General features: G+C 34.6%; 1 protein-coding gene across 6 annotated transcripts in view; it reads right to left on the bottom strand.

The window, feature by feature from the left end:
- The window catches only part of LOC131438864 (protein cycle), a 112,061-nt gene that overhangs the window by 44,769 nt on the left and 49,056 nt on the right, over positions 1-18,236 (bottom strand). For 3 of the 6 annotated variants that reach the window (XM_058609208.1, XM_058609209.1, XM_058609210.1), the window contains exon 1: positions 7,824-7,977. The exons of 2 other annotated variants lie outside the window; for them this stretch is intronic. In XM_058609208.1, the coding sequence (XP_058465191.1) occupies position 7,824 (1 nt within the window). In that variant the 5' untranslated portion in view covers positions 7,825-7,977. Of the gene's footprint in view, positions 1-7,823; positions 7,978-18,236 lie in introns of those variants that run through there. One more of the 6 variants, XM_058609213.1, reaches the window with a different exon arrangement.

The following is an 18,236-nucleotide window of genomic DNA, read 5'->3' as shown; positions in this document are numbered from 1 at the left end:
ATTAAATTTGCACCCGAAATGTAATGAACTTTCAATTTGCCATGCTATGTATCGACATTCAATGCTATATTTTGAGTTAACGAAACTTCATTGATAAAAGTGCAATGAAATTTAATTGCTACACTAAAGCTTTAGTGTTGATAACAATAAGATTAGCTCTTTAGCTTTAGTTAGTCTAAATGCAACTTTGTTTGTCAATATTTGTCGGTTGTACAGAAGTAAAATAAATTTCCGACGCAAATTTGGAATTCGGATTTCTCGAAAACTACTTTAACGCTGTTGTTCCAATGTAAAAAACACTAAAATACTATTAGAGTAATAAAATAAGACTCTTCATTGCGAATAAAATATGTCAAGTGTGAAGTTCATTTACAGTTCCAGGTGAAAGGTGCGCGTTAAGAAGTTCGGCATAGGTTCGAATCCAAACAAAGGAATTGATTTATTAATATTGGAGCGATAAAAACATACAAAATAAAAATAATACGCCACAAACAAGCACTAATAGTGATATTTATGTATTTATTTTTGATATTAAATAGATAGCTTTTTAAATATTTGATATTTAAATGTAAAGCATTATTCAAGCACTCGTATTGCATCATAGCATTTATATTCTACACTTTACATTGTTACAATCGATTAAGTAGATATTTGCATTATAGCTGCAATAATAATGCGCAATTCCGATTTCATCTGTCACATCCTATAAGAGTCTAATAATCGCCCCTTTTAGCTTTTTATGAGCATTATGAAAACATTTATAACTCTATAGCATTCAACCACTTTCTTTATGCGAATTTTCAAAGCTGAAATAATGTTTGGTTGTGATGCGTCGCGGCTGCTTGGGTTCACATAATTTTTTTAACCGTCTTTCAGAATGATATTCAGATGTGTACAAATCATACAATGTCTAGAGGCTGTTTATAAACAGTGAAAGTTTAGATACGATTGGTACAATACTGTACTTTATATAGTACAGTTTCATATAAACTAAAAAATATAAACTAAATACGCGTATATTGCTTGCCATCCGCAAGAGTTTCATAGTGTACCCTACTAAGATGTATAACTTCAAAAGAATGATGTCACACGAAAAAATAAACCATTGGGTAGCCGTTGCGTTGGTTGTTGAGGGATCAAAATTGTAGTTTTAAAAGTCAGGCGCTTCTCTGTATCTGTATAAACTACGGATGAAATTTTAACTCCTATGACCTACAAACCTATCTCAAGGTTTTACTCTAAATCTTTAGAAAACAGCCACTGCACAGTGGTTCAAAAGCGCAATTTCACGCTCTTAATTGATAACTCATACGATCGTGGTTTTTGAGGTACAGTATCTTCAAAAAAGTTGCTCAGAATGATAGACGTCATCTTTTGGCAAATTTTATTTACGTGATTAATCCCCCTAAAAGTGAGATAGAAATTTTATTTTAGCTCAGGGCCACCATAGGGACTAAAGAATATATACTGAAATCTGATTTGATATACAATGAACCTAATCATTGCAAATGTCAAGGACAAGGATATTTGAAAAGAATATATATCGCCTGCAGACGATCGCAGACGAGTAATTCAACCACGGTATGAAAGCTCTTTTGAAGTAGTTTAATATGTAAGTAGTCTCATCTGCACCTTCCTGCGTCTTTTGATATTAGACAAGTTAGAATTTTATTTAAAAAAACATAAAAAATTGCTCTATTCCATTAAACTGAAATGATAGCAGCATAGTATGTTTGAGAAAGTTGTGTAATTTTTAAAGATGAAAAACTTTGTAGAGCATGAAAAAGTCATATACATTGAAAATATATATGTTTTCTTACAAAAACTGGTTTTTGAACACCCTTTTCAGAAAATACATTATATCATGAATTACACTCAAGTTACGGGAATAGTACCTTCAGCAAACTTATTTGAAATAACTTTCTGCACAACTGCAAGTTTGTCGAAGTAACTTAGCCCCTAAGTTGGCCCTGAGCTAAAATAAAAAATTTATCTCACTTTTAGGGGGATTAATTACATAAATAAAATTTGCCAAAAAATGGCGTCTATCATTCTGAGCAACTTTTTTGAAGGTCCTGTACCTCGAAAACCACGTTTTTATTGAGTTATCAATTAGGAGCGTGAAATTGCGATTTTGAACTGTTGAACTGTTGAAAAACGCCGCAAATGCAATTTCCTCGACTTCTGCTTGATCTTCAAGAAGGAAACATCAGCAAAATGTCCCAAAAAAAATATATTTCTCTTTTAAATTTCCATTTAACGACAGCGAAGAAAGCAGATGTGACATTTCCGTAAATCTGAAATTGCCTCCTGTCTATTAAACTGTAAAATGGCAAAGCATATCAAAGTCATGGTATTCCATTCATTTTGGGGAATTTTGTCATCGGTTTCCGAGGATGTAAGATTTTCTAAAAGATTAGTCCATTTATTTTTACATACAAGTAATAATGCCAATACAAATTGCGTACTAAAATCCAGAGCAATAATTATGGAACGTAAAAAATGGGGTACTTTTTTAGTACAGGGCATGAAACAACGTCTTCATTTTGTAATTTCACAGAGAATCCTTCGATTATAAAATTAATACATGAGCTGAAAAGTCCCGGGTCTAACACATAGATGGCGCTAGTTTGATTGTAGTCACCTTTTTTCAATTAATACTAAATATCTTTAAAAAACAGCTTTCATGATATTCTGTTCATTAGTTTGTGAGTTATTGTGCTAAGAGTGACGCTACTTTTGTTATTTTCAGAACAATGAATCAAAAACATGTTTTAATCTTACACTGCTTCTTGATGGGAAATGGCTTGAAAAGTGTTACGGAGACTCCGCTCCATTAGAAACAACAATAAAACGTTGGTTTGCTGACTTCAAACGTGGTCGTAGAGACACCGATGATGAAGAACGCAGAGAACGTCCAAATGACATTAAAAAACCGCAAAATCGTTTTGAATGATCGAAAAGTGAAATTGCGTGAATTAGCTGACATCGTAAAGATATCAGAAGAACGTGTTTGTTTTATATTGCATGAGCATTTGGCTAGTGGGAGCCGTGTTTGCTTACTGTTGACCAAAAACGAGAACGTGTTGATGATTCTGAGCTGTGTTTGACCATGTTTAAACGTAACAAACCAGAATTTACGCATCGATATGTGGCAATGGATGAAACATGGATTCAACATTTCACTCTGGAATCAAAACGATCGTCATCTGAGTGCACAGCAACTGGTGAGCCTCGTCCAAAGCGGCTGGAAAGGTTATGGTCTCGGTATTTTGGGATGTGCGTGGTGTAATATTCATCGACTATCTTGTGAAAGGAAATACCATTAACAGTGAATATTATATAGCGTTAATGGAGCGTTTGAAGGCTGAAATTGCAAAGAAACGATTGCATATGACAAAGAAAAAATTTTTGTTTCATCAAGACAACGCACAGTGTCACAAGTCAATCAAAACAATGGCACAACTATTTGAATTTAACTTCGAATTGCTCCCACATCCACCGTATTCGCCAGATTTGGCTCCCAACGACTATTGGCTGTTCGCAGACCTGAAAAAATTCTCGCCGGTAAGAAATTTCAAGAGGTTATCGCTGAAACTGAGGCATATTTTGAGGTAAAAGACAATTCGTTCTACAAAAGTGTCAATGAAATGTTAGAGCGACGCTGGAATGATTGCGTTGCTCCTCATGAAGATTACGTTGTTGAATAAAGTTACTTTTGAACCAAAATGCGTATTCTCTTTGTTTCAGTCCATGTGTTAATTTCGGATCTGAATGTCGAATGTCGGATGCGGATAAAGTTCAATAACAGCCAATAAAACCACAAGATCTTTCATTTCAATCTTCGCCATCTTTGAAAAAAATGAATGAAACCAATTTTTGAGATTTTCATCACTATTCCGGTACTTTGGGAACCAGAATCCAGGAACCGACAAATTCAAATAGTTTGGAGTGCAGTTTTATAACGATTTTACATCTTCTTCTTGTAAAGTAAACTATTTAATTTGCCATTTTTTTCACTCTTCATCCTTTATTTCCGAAACCGAAAGTCAGATCCATATTAAATTCAAAAAAAATCTTATGGGACAATCAAGTGTACCTCATAATGATAATGATATAACAAGAATGGCTGAAGAATATTCAGTTATTGGAATGTTATTGAAGAAAAACTTTGAATTACCAAGACAAGATATGATAGCAAAACAATATTTTGACCTCTATTCGCCTTCAACACATTCCCAAATTCAGCATGTACTCTATAACAAACGTAAATTGTTTAATATAAAGTAAAATGAAAGCCCCAATGGCTGGATTCGAACTTGAAATTCCCGATTGTCCTGCAATGTTGGACTAAAAGTCTTGTTGGGAAAAACCGATTCAGAATTCAATAATATTTTAACAGTCATATCGACGTCTTTTTAGAATTGACCCTCTGGGAGAATAATAAACTTTTGATCGTGAATATCTCTTTTTATCTACCGCGATCCTAATTCAACAACAATATTAGTTAATTTTCTGAGTTCGATCAGTTAAATTCTGGTACATCTAATCGATTGTTGTTTTCCTAAACTGTCAGTTTTGTTTTTCATATTGAACAACAAAACAACAGTGCACTTATGTCAGTAGTCTTCTCACTGGCCTAGCCACATCATTATTTACCAGTTTGTAAATAAGTGCATTATTGATTTTTATTTCTCAAGCCAAGGCCACTAATAATTTTGCTAAATCATGAATTGAGATGTACATTTATTTTCTAACATTAAACCAATCGCTTAGAAGACAAAATTCTGTTGCGAACCTTGAAGATTAGGTGATGAATATTTATTAATATGAATTTCACGAAAACAATTAAGTAAACTTTATTTAACATTTTGTTATTTGCAATCTCATTAAATTATGTATCTCAGTACGGAGTACTAATTTGTGTGCATTGATTAATTTTTGTAATACTAATACAGTAAACGTTGCTTAAATTTACACCAAATCTCTTTCATCGTAAGCAAGGTTGAATTAACACTAAACTTGCCGATCGATAAACACTAGTTATGAAATCATAAATTTCTTCAAAATGAATGTACATAATTTTCACAGACATTTTGACAGACATTGACATTTTCATAAAAAGCGAACAGATCTCAACTAAATAGATGGTTTACGATGTTTGTTCTGCTTTCTGCTGTCTCTGAAATTTGACAGCTTTAAAAACTACGCATTTTTCAACTACTCGAATATATACACGGAAAGACCGAAATCAGCATTATGGCGGAAAAATTAGTTGATTTTCTGATTTTAGTTAGTTAATTTTTGAGACAACTAAAAAAATCTTACTTTTGCTAATTTAGATTTTTTATTTCTCATTCCCTTAATAATAATAAAATATTTGTCGAAATAACTATTTTTTTAGTTGAATGCACCTATTCAACGTGTTGTCATTTCATAGCTAAGGCACACTTCATTTCCATTCAACAAATTTTCTAGTTGAATTAGAGAAATAAAACGTTATTTTCAACCAACATAAATGGTTGAATTGGCTTCTGCAATTTGCAACTATATGGCGCATTGTCACCGAAAAAAACGTTAACACCATAATGACTACTAGCCACTAGATGGCACACTACTACTGAAAAAATTCCAGTCGCGGTTGTCTTTTCTATATTGGTAGATATAAATACGATGTTGTATTGGAGAAAAAGACATAAACGAAACATAAACTTCTTTTGAAATTTTTCTTCTAAATAGCTGTTTTCTTCATTCGACTTCGCGAAATCGATTCTTTCACTGAAAACTTTGACTACTCGGAAAAAAAACCGAATACAAGTAGTACACCGGTCGGCGTAGCCCGGAAGGTTGGAAGATACTAAAAACATCATTTGACATATACAATTAGAGTGCAACATTTGAAACCCACTTCACTGTTCCGTGTAAAAACATTATTACACACAATCGCTTCAAATGCTAAGAGTTTGCGTCAAAACAATTTGCAAGCAGTTTCAAAAAGACTGTCATTTTTAGCTTTTTAATTGATTGTTTTGCTTTGACACTTTTCATGAGTTTTTGGCTGATAAATTTGTTGATTAAACCAATTTCATTTTTGTTTTCTTTGTGCTGTACTTCAGAAATGATGGTGATAGAAAAATAGAGACAAATTTTCTGATTTTAGTCACAAAATTCGTTGTCAATGAGAATTTCGCGTTGGATTGAAATATTGCTGGTTTGTGTCCAGGATATTCGCCAACTAAACACATTCTCTAAAAATAAAAGTGTTTTTCAGCAAAGTAAATTCTTAATTTTAACTAATTTCATAGTTATTTTGGAAATTTTGTTATTAAAATCAACTATTTCCAAAACAGTAATACGGCACAAATCTCCAAATATCAAGGGGAACGTGCCATTTGAGCCAATTTGTTCTGATTCCTGTTCCGTGTACAAATCAAAACCCATATTGGTTGAATAAAAAAAGAGTTTCGTTGAATCAACTATCGTAAAAATCAAAAACTACGATATCGTAATTTTATGGTCGTAGGGTTCTCCGTGTATGAGTTATCCAGACGTGCATAACAATTTCACATCATAGTAGATCATTACAAGACTGATCTCACAGTTTTGTTTTCACGTGACTAATTATTTAAACCTGGGGATTACATTCCTTTTGTGGAATTTAGCCTTCTGTTTCAAAAGACTTCGCAGTCGATTCGAAACATGGCTGGTGCTACAATCCTACTGATACTGAAATCTTAGTTCTAAGTCGAGGTTCGAACATACGAAAACTGACTTGAAAGACCGGCGCCCTTATGTGCCCCTTATTAAACTTATTTCATTTCGTTTAAGTTGGCACTTTAAACAGTGTTTAAAAAATATCAATATATTTGATACGATACGACAGGACTATTGACAAAATTGGACTTAAAATGTTTTATATATCGAATTAAACACAGGACGTATGCTTGATTTTTGAAAGCAAACTAAACAGTTTTATTTGTTCTGCCTCAAAAAAAATTAGATCATAAAAAATATTATGAAAAAAATATTTTTCTTAACGATTCTTCCTAGTCCCTCCGGTGCAAAGCAGTTCAAGCTGACTGCTAATGCAACTTAACAGTTCAACCCAAACCGATTAGCAAACGTTGAGAAAGAAGCATAAAAACATTATAAAAAATTAATACGTGCACTTAGCAGGAACCGGTTACTTTGTTATCATAAACACAAAATAAAAAATCTTAGTATTGTCCAGAGCTGTTCCACTAAAAACTCTTTTTTTCTGTCATATTTTGAAAAATTTGCACAAATGAGCCAAACTATCTACAATATTGTTTCATCATTGATGTTTTATCATTCCAATAAATGTCAAATCATAAAAGGAAGTTCAAATCTTGTTGGTGAAAACTGTTATTACACCATCAATAAACAATTTATAAATCATAATCGTTTTATTTTCTTGTTTCGGAACATATTCACTACAAAAAATATATATTTCGTACGATCTCTGGATATTTTAGTCACAACAATTATCATAATTTGGCTTGTTCCAAAGATTTTTGGAAAACAATCAAACAATCTGCTCACAAGTCATCCGTCCAAAACAGGTGAAGCTAAGTGAAGACTGAAAACAAACTACCGTGGCCTAGCCATTGAAATACTTCATCGAACGCAATGTACTGAAACACATAATTTTCACATGTTGCTTCACATTTTTCTAATTAGATTACGCAATCTACATATGGAGCCCAGTTCGGGTCAGATTACACCTCAAGGTATTCCCATGAATTTCACTACTCGATATGCAACATATACAATTTTCGTTCTGCCGGTGTAAGGAAGCTCACTTTAATCCGAATTTATTCCCAGTCGAACAGGCTCAAAATAATCCTCGTCCACTAACCGAACGCGCGGAAAGTGTTCCTGTTCTAAGCGCTCGCTCACATCCTTTCGCGACCGATCCACACGATGAACTGTGCCTGTCCCGTACCGGCCGTGGCCAGATATTGGAATTTCTATCACCGGAGCATATCCAAGTGTTAGTATCGGACGAAGGAGCAAAGGTGTACATGTTACTCCACTCCCACAACAATAACAACAACTGCAGCAACAACAGCAACAACAACAGCAGAAGCAGACGTTGGTTCCTGTTGGGAGAAAAATACGCCCAACTCGAAAACGGGGAAAACAAACCATTGCTTTGCCACCACCCCCTCGACGTGTTGTGTCAAGCACGTACGACATGGAAGCGTGGTAACTTTTACGTCATCACAGGAAAGAAAATCCTGTTACCGCATTTGCTGCAATTTGCTTTTGTCTTCAAATTATTGGTAGATGGTTGGGGTTGGATGGCCTTGTTCCCCGTTCAACGTACATTGTTGCAATTGTTTGACGCAAACATATGTATTTGTTACATAGCTCACTTTCAGATGAAACTACAACGTCATTCATTGTATTTATTATGAGATGGGAGGAACATTTTGTTGAGCGAAGAATCCTGAAGGAACTTCACACTTTATTCAGAATAAAATAAAGCTTTCGACCAATATATCTAAACCATAGGGTTAGGGTGTTTAACCTATCCCACTTTAAACTCTCTGATGAACTAATCCGGAACAATCATCCACAATGACTGCCAAACCAGATCAAATCAACAAGAAGGCAATGTGCTTGGTGGGATCAGAAAGGTGTCGTGTATCATAACCTGATAAAACTGTCAATATTAATCGCTACAGACACCAAATGATCCATTTAGATCATGAATTTAACGAAAAATGGTCCGAATGGCTCAGAAGACACGGAAAAGTAATTTTATTACACGACTATTCACATGCACATAAAGCAAACCAAGCTCAGGATACAATCAAAACATTTGGCTGGGAGCAGCCACCTCATACGCCTTATTCTCCGTAGAGATGGTCCCTTCCAACAACCATTTGTTTTCATCGATGGGCCATGTATTGACTGACTAGCTCTTCAATTCCTATGAAGTAGTCGATTTCAAAAGACGAACATTCCTATTGACTTGGTATCCATAAACTGACAGAAAAGTGGTCAAGATGTGCAGAAAATTCAAAACTAGTGTTTCATTTCAACGAAAAAAAGGCGGGTGGGTAATGTCAGAGACATAACCGGATTGAAGTGGATATGAATAATTTCCTCTAATTTAATGCAGGTGTAGATCCTGGAGTCACCAAAAAACTAATATACAAAAGGGGACGGGTATAGCGTAATGGGTTAGTCGATGTCTTTCACGCAGTCCACCTGGGTTCGATTCCCAACCCCGCACATAGGGTTAGAAAGTTTTTCTTGCCCGAAGGGCGACTGACCATAAGTTTAAAGGTTAAAACCTCTATAATTGAAAACAAAAAACAATACACAAAAGGCATTTTCTCGAACGCAAAACAGCTAAATGTTGATTTATTTGCACTCGTTTGGTGCAAAGTTTGCACTGCGGACGGTTCACTAAACTGATTATGTTCACTTCCGATTATTTTCACTTTCTAATGTATAACCCTTAGAAGGACTGATTTGTAGCATTTTCTCCAGCATTGTTCACTTCTATGTGCATTTTGTTCCAATGCAAACGACCAGCAGCTGGATGCACATGTAATTGCCCTTGTTTGTAGTGAAACTCACACTGCGACCGGTGTACAAAATAAATTCATATTCAAGAACATTGTTTTTGGTTTTGAGATTTTTATCTTGGGCTTGGAAAACATTGCTGCAGAATTGATGTGGAAAATGGGAATTTATTATAAAGTCAAGGTTATAGAATTGCTGAAAAACTGACTTTTGAACGGAGCCTCGGAGACTCAAAGTGTTATATACCATTCAACTCAACCCGTCGAGTTCAGAAAATGTCTGTGTGTTATCTTTTTCAAAGTTTTTTTTACCGCTCAAGTGATGTAACTGACAAAACGCGTTGTTTTTTTACCGCTCAATTTTCTCGGAGATGGTTGATCTGATTTCAACAAGCTTAGGCTCGTTTGAAAGCTACTATTGAATTTGAGATGAAGTTCGAAAATCAAATGTCTGTCACTTCCGGCTCAGTAGATATAATAATATAAGTGATGTAACCGATTAATCGTACATTTTTCATCGGCTAATTTTTTTCGAAGATTACTCACCGAAAATCGATAAACTTAAGCTTATTTGAAAGCTAACAGTTTTAACTAAATTTGGAAGGGTTATGACAAACATTTCCGATTCAAGGGATGTAATGTTATATGTGACGTAACCGATAGATCTCAGTGTTTTTCAACAAAACAAAATTTCTCGAAGATGAAACAATAGATTGCGAAAGACTTATACTCGTTCGAAAGCTACTATTAGGTTATTTGATAAGCTCACAATACTAATGGCTGAGTATAGAATTTGTCAAATGTTTTAATGAGACTATTTAAATGACAAGAGAAAGGCATTATCACACCACCACTTCTAAAACTAGCGTTTTGCCGAATAATTGATTATAGTATAGGTTCGATCAGGATTTAAAGAGCAAGTTCGTTCGATCTAAATGATGGTAGATATTTCTTTGTTTTGATTGGTTTTTACAAATTTTTGCACTGAATTATAATTATAAATTATTATTGGGTTGTATTATGTAAATGTGTATCGATTATGTATAGCGCAGATGGATATTAATTTTCTTCATTTAACCACAAATATACAAAGTCTATGGAACTGGAACGTCACTGAAAAAAATATTCTCCCCTAATCGTTTCGAATTGATATTGCCGATCTACAAATCAATGTGAATCAATTTCTCCCTATAACATCAACAGTGATCTCTATTTTATTTCGATCAAAATTTCGGTCCAGCCAAACGAAAAAAAACATATTAACCGTATCAGTTTTATTTACTACCAACCAGAATACTAATAGTAATGTTGTTGTACCATTTAAAGACTGTCCCGGAAAAAATGGACGCACTTTGATTTCGCTGTAACAATTCACAAGTGTTAGATATTCAAAATTTTTTCGATATACTGATAATATTAGACTCCAACAACAGAATATTATTCTCAACATTTGCTACTTAGCCATTGTAGACTAGCTGGCGCACCTTCTTGAGACACGTTCCTCATTAAATTCCGTACAGAGTTCTTGGCGATAAGTTTTGACACTTTTTTCCAATCTTTTTCGAACTGTTGAATGGTTTCTGCTGCTGAGACATGTTTCCTAAGATGTGCTTTCTTTAATGCCCGAATTTCCTCAATTGGTCGAAGTTGTGGGCAATTTGGTAGGCTCATGTCTTTTGGGACGAAAGTGACATGTTTGGTAGTACACCATTCTACCGTTGATTTCGAGTAGTGGCAAGAATCAAGATCTGGCCAGAAGACAACATGATCCTTGTGGCTTCGAATCATGGGTAGAAGTCGTTTTTGTAAACATTTCTTGATGTATATTTCGCTGTTCATTAAAGCAGTGGTGATGAAGGGTTTCGAAATCTTACCGAAACTACGAACTGCTTGCCAGATCATAGCTTTCTTACCAAATTTTTCGACTTCAATCGATGTTACGGACACTTGCCCGTCTCGCACCGTATAATATTTTGGTCCCGGCAAGGATTTGTAATTGAGTTTCACGTAGGTTTCGTCGTCCATGATTATGCAGTTCAAATTTCCAGCAAGAATCGTATTGTACAGCTTTCGAACCCTCGGCCTGATCGATGCTTCTTGTTTCGGACTACGTTTTGGTTGTTTCTGCTTCTTATAGGTTTGAAGATTCAAACGTTCTTTAGCACGAAGAACATTTGACTTCGAAGTGCCCACTTTTTTGCCACATCCCGAACTGCAACCTCCTTCTTTTGTTCGAACGCCTTCAGTATACGTTTATCCTACTGAGAGTTAGCAGGACCTTTTTTCGACCCGTTTTCGGTTTATCCTCAAAGGTGTTATCCTCACCGAACTTCCTGATTGCATTTCGCACGGCTTTTTCACTTGCTCCTTCCATTTTTGCTATCTTTCTCAGTGACAGTCCGCGTTCTGTGCACCATTTGTACACAATTTTTCGACGTTGTTCTGCTGAAAGTTCACGCATTTCGAAACAAACTAATGAAAACGAATAAACAACTGCACAAGTGGTTATAGAAGAGTGTAAACAACAGGACGCAGCCATAAAAATTGACAGATTCTGAACCATTGCGAAATGGCAACGGTTTTTGGTTGCGCCCATACTTTCTGGGACAGTCTGGATTTTTATAATTTCACGTCACTACACTCTCACAAAGTCACAATTTTCAAAGTCACTATTTACACAAAAGAGTATCAAACGTTATAGTAACACATGGATCAATAAGTCCCCAGACTAAAGCAGAGATGGCGCTCGTAGTGAACCAGTAACCACGTCTTTCTAGAGTACTAACCTTTGCTTGAAACGGGTCAAAATTTTAAGTCGATCCGACCAAAAAACAGCTGAGTTATCGAGGTTGGTGTAAAGGTGTTTTGTAGTTTGTTTAAAAAATGGAAAAAAACGAGTTTTGATAAAACATTGTTTTTAATGGGTAAAAACACCGTACAAGCGAAACAATGGATTGAAATCCGATTATCCGATGATTATCCGGACTCTTGTCCATCAAAAGCAACGATTTGTCGGTGGTTCGCCGAGTTTAAACGTGATCGTACCGACACAAATGACGCGGAACGCTCGGGTAGACCTGTGGAAGCCGTTACACCGGAAAATGTGAGTGAAGTGACAAAAATTATAATGAAAGATCGTAGAGTAAAGCTCCGTGAGATTGCTGAGATGACACAGATATCATATGGAAGTGTATTTACTATCCTTCATGTAAAATTGAGCATGGAAAAGATTTTTTCCAAGTGGGTGCCGCGATTGCTTTCGATGGAACAAAATGCACCCTGCCACAAGTCTATGAAAACAAAGACGAAAGTGAACGAATTGGGCTTTGATCTGCTTCCGCACCCCCCATACTCGCCAGATTTAGCCCCCAGTGACTACTGGCTCTTTGCTGATCTCAAAAAAATGCTCCAGGGAAAAAGATTTGGCTCAAATGAGGAGGTCATCACTGTAACTGAAGTCTATTTTGAAGCGAAAGATAATTTTTTTTATAAACATGGTATTGAAAAATTGGAAAAACGTTGGAACCATTGTATCACCCTAAATGGTGATTATGATGATGAATAAAAAAAAATTTGCAAAAAAATGTTGTTTCCATTGTTAGTCTCGGGACTTATTGATCCATGTGTTACATATACGTATTTCGGAATGTTATTTACATCCTGCCTCAGTATATTGGTTTTATAACTTTGTTCCAACGAAAACCTTGAAACCAGCATAGCTTTTTTATTCTTAAAATAACTAAACGAGTTTTTATGCGTTTCATAAGAAAAGTTTCATCTGTTTATTTTAACAATTCAAGCGTAAGTACGGGTAATTAATATAATTATTGGAAACTAAAAATCATTACATAACACGTTTTCTTCACAGCAAATGCACAGAAAAAAAATCATTTTATTCCTAAAATCAAACGATAATGAATGATTTCAACAAACCAAAGTTTAACTTCAAATAACTCATAATTTATTTCAACTAAACAGTTTGTGAATTTAAAGCACTACAATTATGAACTTTGTCTAATGTTCGTTTATTTAAAACTAATTTTTCAAATTGAATGTATTGTGAAATTATTTGTCGAGAAATTACATTTGTCGAGAATGTACGAGTAAAATATTTGTTATTTCTATCAAAATATTGATTAGAACAAACTAATCCATTGAGAAAAATAATTATCTTGTTTTGTTTTTTTTTTTTTTAATAACTTTATTGGAATATGAGTTAAAATTAAATTATTGAGATTTGAATTGGGTGTTCAGCCACAAGTGGTGACTTTTCAGCCCTATTATATATATGATTTGGTTATTACCATGAGGACATTATTTGCTTCCGCAATTCTGAGATTTTTGTGTAGGGAAAATTCTAAACCTACTTGTATTGTGTAATGGGGAAAAGGAACTTATATACTAACTTACTAACTAATACAGAGAGCGAATCGATTCAATTGAAGATTGCATCGATTCTTGTCGGAATTTGCTTATAATATTATATGACATTACATCTAATGGTTCTATATTTGTGAGTCTGTGTAACTCATTTGTACTAAACAAGGGAGCACGCTTCAAAATCATTTTCAGAATTTTATTCTGAACCCTTTAAAGCGTTTTCTTCCTGGTGGAACAACAACTTGACCAAATTGGTACTGCATAAAGCATGGCTGGTTTGAAAATTTGTTTATAAATTAACAATTTGTTTTTTAGACAGAGCTTAGAATTTCTGTTTATAAGAGGATATAAACATTTAATATATTTATTACACTTTGCCTGGATTCCTTCAATGTGATCCTTGAAAGTGAGTTTTTTGTCATACGTTAAACCTAAGTATTTAGCTTGATCAGACCATGTCAATTCCAAGCCATTCAATTTTAGAATGTGATTATTGTTTGGTTTAAGAAAATAAGCTCTTGGCTTATGAGGAAAGATAATTAATTGCGTTTTTGCTGCATTTGGTTTAATTTTCCATTTTGACAGATAATCACTGAAAATATTTAAACTTCTTTGTAGGCGACTGCAGATCACTCTTAGATTTCTACCTGTGGCTAACAGACTTGTGTCGTCACAGAATAGCGATTTCTGACAACCAAAGGGTAGATTTGGAAGATCAGAAGTGAAAATATTATACAAGATTGGAGCTACGCTCGAACCCTGCGGAACACCGGCTCGTACGGGTAGCAATTCAGATTTACAATTCTGATAGCTAACCTGAAGAGCACGATCAGTTAAATAATTTTGAATCATTTTGATCAAATAAATAGGAAACTGGAAATCAGACATTTTTGCTATCAAACCTTTGTGCCAAACACTGTCGAATGCTTTTTCTATGTCTAGAAGAGCAACTCCATTGGATAACCCAGAAGATTTATTTGCTTTTATCATGTTCGTTACTCTGACAAGTTGATGAGTAGTTGAATGTTCATGACGAAATCCAAACTGCTCTGGTAAAAAATTGAATTCTCATTTACATGAGTCATCATTCTCAACAAGATAATTTTTTCAAAAAGTTTACTGATAGAAGAAAGTAAGCTAATTGGGCGATAACTTGATGTTTCTGCTGGGTTTTTATCAGGTTTCAGGATAGGAATTACTTTAGCGTTTTTCCATCTTTTTGGGAAGTAAGCTAATGAAAAACACTTGTTGAAAATTTTAACCAGAAGTCTCAAGGCAACATCGGGAAGATTTTTAATAAGAATATTAAAAAATTCCTTCATTACCAGGAGCCTTCATGTTATTGAGTTTCCTAATAATTGATTTAATTTCATCAAAATTCGTCTCAATGATGTCATCTTGTGATAACACTTGGGTTGAAATATGATCATATTTCAGTGAGACTACATTTTCAATAGGACTCACAACGTTCAAATTAAAATTGTGGACACTCTCGAACTGCTGAGCAAGTTTTTGAGCTTTTTCGCCATTTGTAAGAAGTATTTGATTTCCTTCCTTAAGAGCAGGAATTGGTTTCTGAGGTTTCTTAAGAACCTTAGAAAGTTTCCAGAAAGGTTTAGAATATGGTTTAAATAGTTCAACTTCTTTAGCGAAATTTTCATTTCGCAAAAGAGTGAATCTATGTTTAATTTCTTTTTGTAAATCCTTAACTATGTTTTTCATAGCAGGATCACGAGAACGTTGATATTGTCGGCGACGAACATTCTTCAACCGAATTAGCAGTTGAAGATTGTCATCGATGATAGGAGAATTTAATTTAGTTTGAGCTTTGGGAACTGAAAGATTTCTAGCTTCGATAATATAATGATTCAAATTATCAATTGCTGTGTCGATGTCCGCAGAATTTTCTAAAATAGTTTCATGATCCACATGATTTTCAATGTGAGATCTGTAATCAAACCAATTAGCTCTATGATAGTTGAAAATATAACTAATTGGATTAATTATAGCTTCGTTGGAAAGTCTGAATGTTACTGGAAGATGATCTGAGTCAAAGTCAGCATGTGTAATCGGTTCACTACAAATGTGACTTTGATCCGTTAGAACCAGATCAATTGTAGACGGGTTTTTCACTGAAGAGAAACAAGTCGGATTACTGGGATGAAGAACTGTGAAGTAACCAGCTGAGAGTTGATTATGAAGTATTTTACCATTACTGTTATTTTGCCTACAATTCCACTGGACATGCTTAGCATTTAAGTCCCCTATTACGAAAAATTTCGATCGATATCTTGTAAGTTTTTGCAAATCGCCTTTAAAGAAATTTAATTGATCGCCGGTGCATTGAAATGGCAAATATGCTCCAGCTATGAAATAAATTCCATGAATGGTTTCAACTTCGTTGGGAATCGAATAACGTTGGGAATTTCAATAACTTTAGTATTGAAAGAAGGTAAAATTCGATGTTTAATATGCCGTTGGACAAAAATGGCAACTCCACCACCCATTCCAGTAAACCTGTCAAATCGATGAACCACATAATGTGGATTACTTTTCAATTTGACATTTGGTTTAAGAAAAGTTTCTGTCACAATGGCAATATGAATTTTGTGAACTTTGAGAAAATTATAAAATTAAGTTCATTATAATATTATTTGCAAATTTCCATCCGATTTAAAATGCTTCAAAAAGAGATGAAGTCGAATTCATTTGGATGATCATTTGAAAAAGTTGATCTTGTAGGTAGATCATTTTATTTTCAGTTATATCGCCTAAATCGACTTCATTTAAAGAAGCGAATGGCATTGAAGGAATATTTGTAGGTAGACTGCCATTAGAAGAAGGTGATTTGGCCGGTCTACCTATTAATAAATTGTTTTCGTTAGAATTATTTACATTAGAAGAAATAGGTGGTAGTTTTCTACCTAATATACCAGCATAACTGACATTAGAAGAAGATGATGACGAGGTCGATCTACCTGTCAATAAATTGTTTTCGTTAGAAGACGAATTGGCAGGCGTACCTGTTTTTTGTTTTAAATTCGAAGAAATCAGTGCCTTAGAAGAATTAGGCGTGGCATTTGTAACGGTTTTTTGATTTTCAGGTATGTTCTGTAAATTTAAGGTCGTTGATTTGACTTGTTGTCTAAGCGAACGAGCGTTTAAAATTTTTTCCCTGACAGGACATTTCAAATAATTGGATTTATGATTTCCATTGCAATTTGAACATGAAAATTTATCAGTGGTTTCATTCATTGGACAAACGTCTTTCGAATGCGATTTACCACAATTCAAACACCGTATATCCATATGACAATTTTTGGTTCCATGACCGAAGCCTTGGCAACGACGACATTGCGTTAAGTTTGCAATACCAGAAAAAAGCCTAGGTAGCCTAGGTAGCCAGAAAAAAAATTCCAGGAGCCAAGAGCTATACGCGTGCGGTGCGAACGACTGTTCAACACCGATATCTTGTTTTGTTATTCCAAACAACAATATTTTCAATATCAACCCGTATTTTCTATTGTCACTATTTCAATAAAGTAAATCGTTGTGTAAAACCCAAATTTGGACATTTTTACATTTGTTTACTCTACGTGAATTTTAACAATTAAACAGGACGTTTGATATTAACTTTACATTGCTCGAATTTCATAGTACTTTATAAACTGTCATAGCCAATAAAGTTTTAGAACTTATGCACAATTTTTTTCCAACTCAAGCATCACATCATTCACGCACCTCCCTCGATTTGTTTTTCGGTTAGTGGAATGTTGTTATATACAAACCTCTGTCCTCTTGTTTCTCCTTGAATTAAATAACTCTTCCCAGAACTACTCACTATATATGAACAAAAGTTGAGAGAAGTGTTGAGGTTTACCAAAATGTCTTCATGGCGCATGTACCGTACTGATTGAATGTGGGAATTGAATGGAAGACGTGTACTACTATATTTCCACAATTCAACAGGTTTTTTCTTTTATTTTGTACATATCTGCCAGTCATAAATACCAAAGAGAGAATTTGTCACTTTCTAATTTCTCCAATGTACCAAACAAATTTTCAAAACATACCACATCCTATCCAGTAACTAACAAGCAGAAATCCTCACGCGAGATCGCGACCGAATAATTTACATGTGGTCATCTGCCTGCACATCGAACAAACCAAGCAATAAAAGGGTGTCATCCGGTCCGATTTCTGTGCATGGAAATGCTAATCCGATGGCTGTCTGAACCAGGAGTCGTTCGTTTGTTCGGATGGAATAAAGCTTGTTATTTTGGTATTAAAATTAAC

The sequence above is a fragment of the Malaya genurostris genome, chromosome 3, assembly GCF_030247185.1.
Source record: "Malaya genurostris strain Urasoe2022 chromosome 3, Malgen_1.1, whole genome shotgun sequence".
In the NCBI taxonomy this organism is placed as follows: Eukaryota; Metazoa; Arthropoda; class Insecta; order Diptera; family Culicidae; genus Malaya; species Malaya genurostris.
This window is presented reverse-complemented; position numbering and strand designations above follow the sequence as displayed.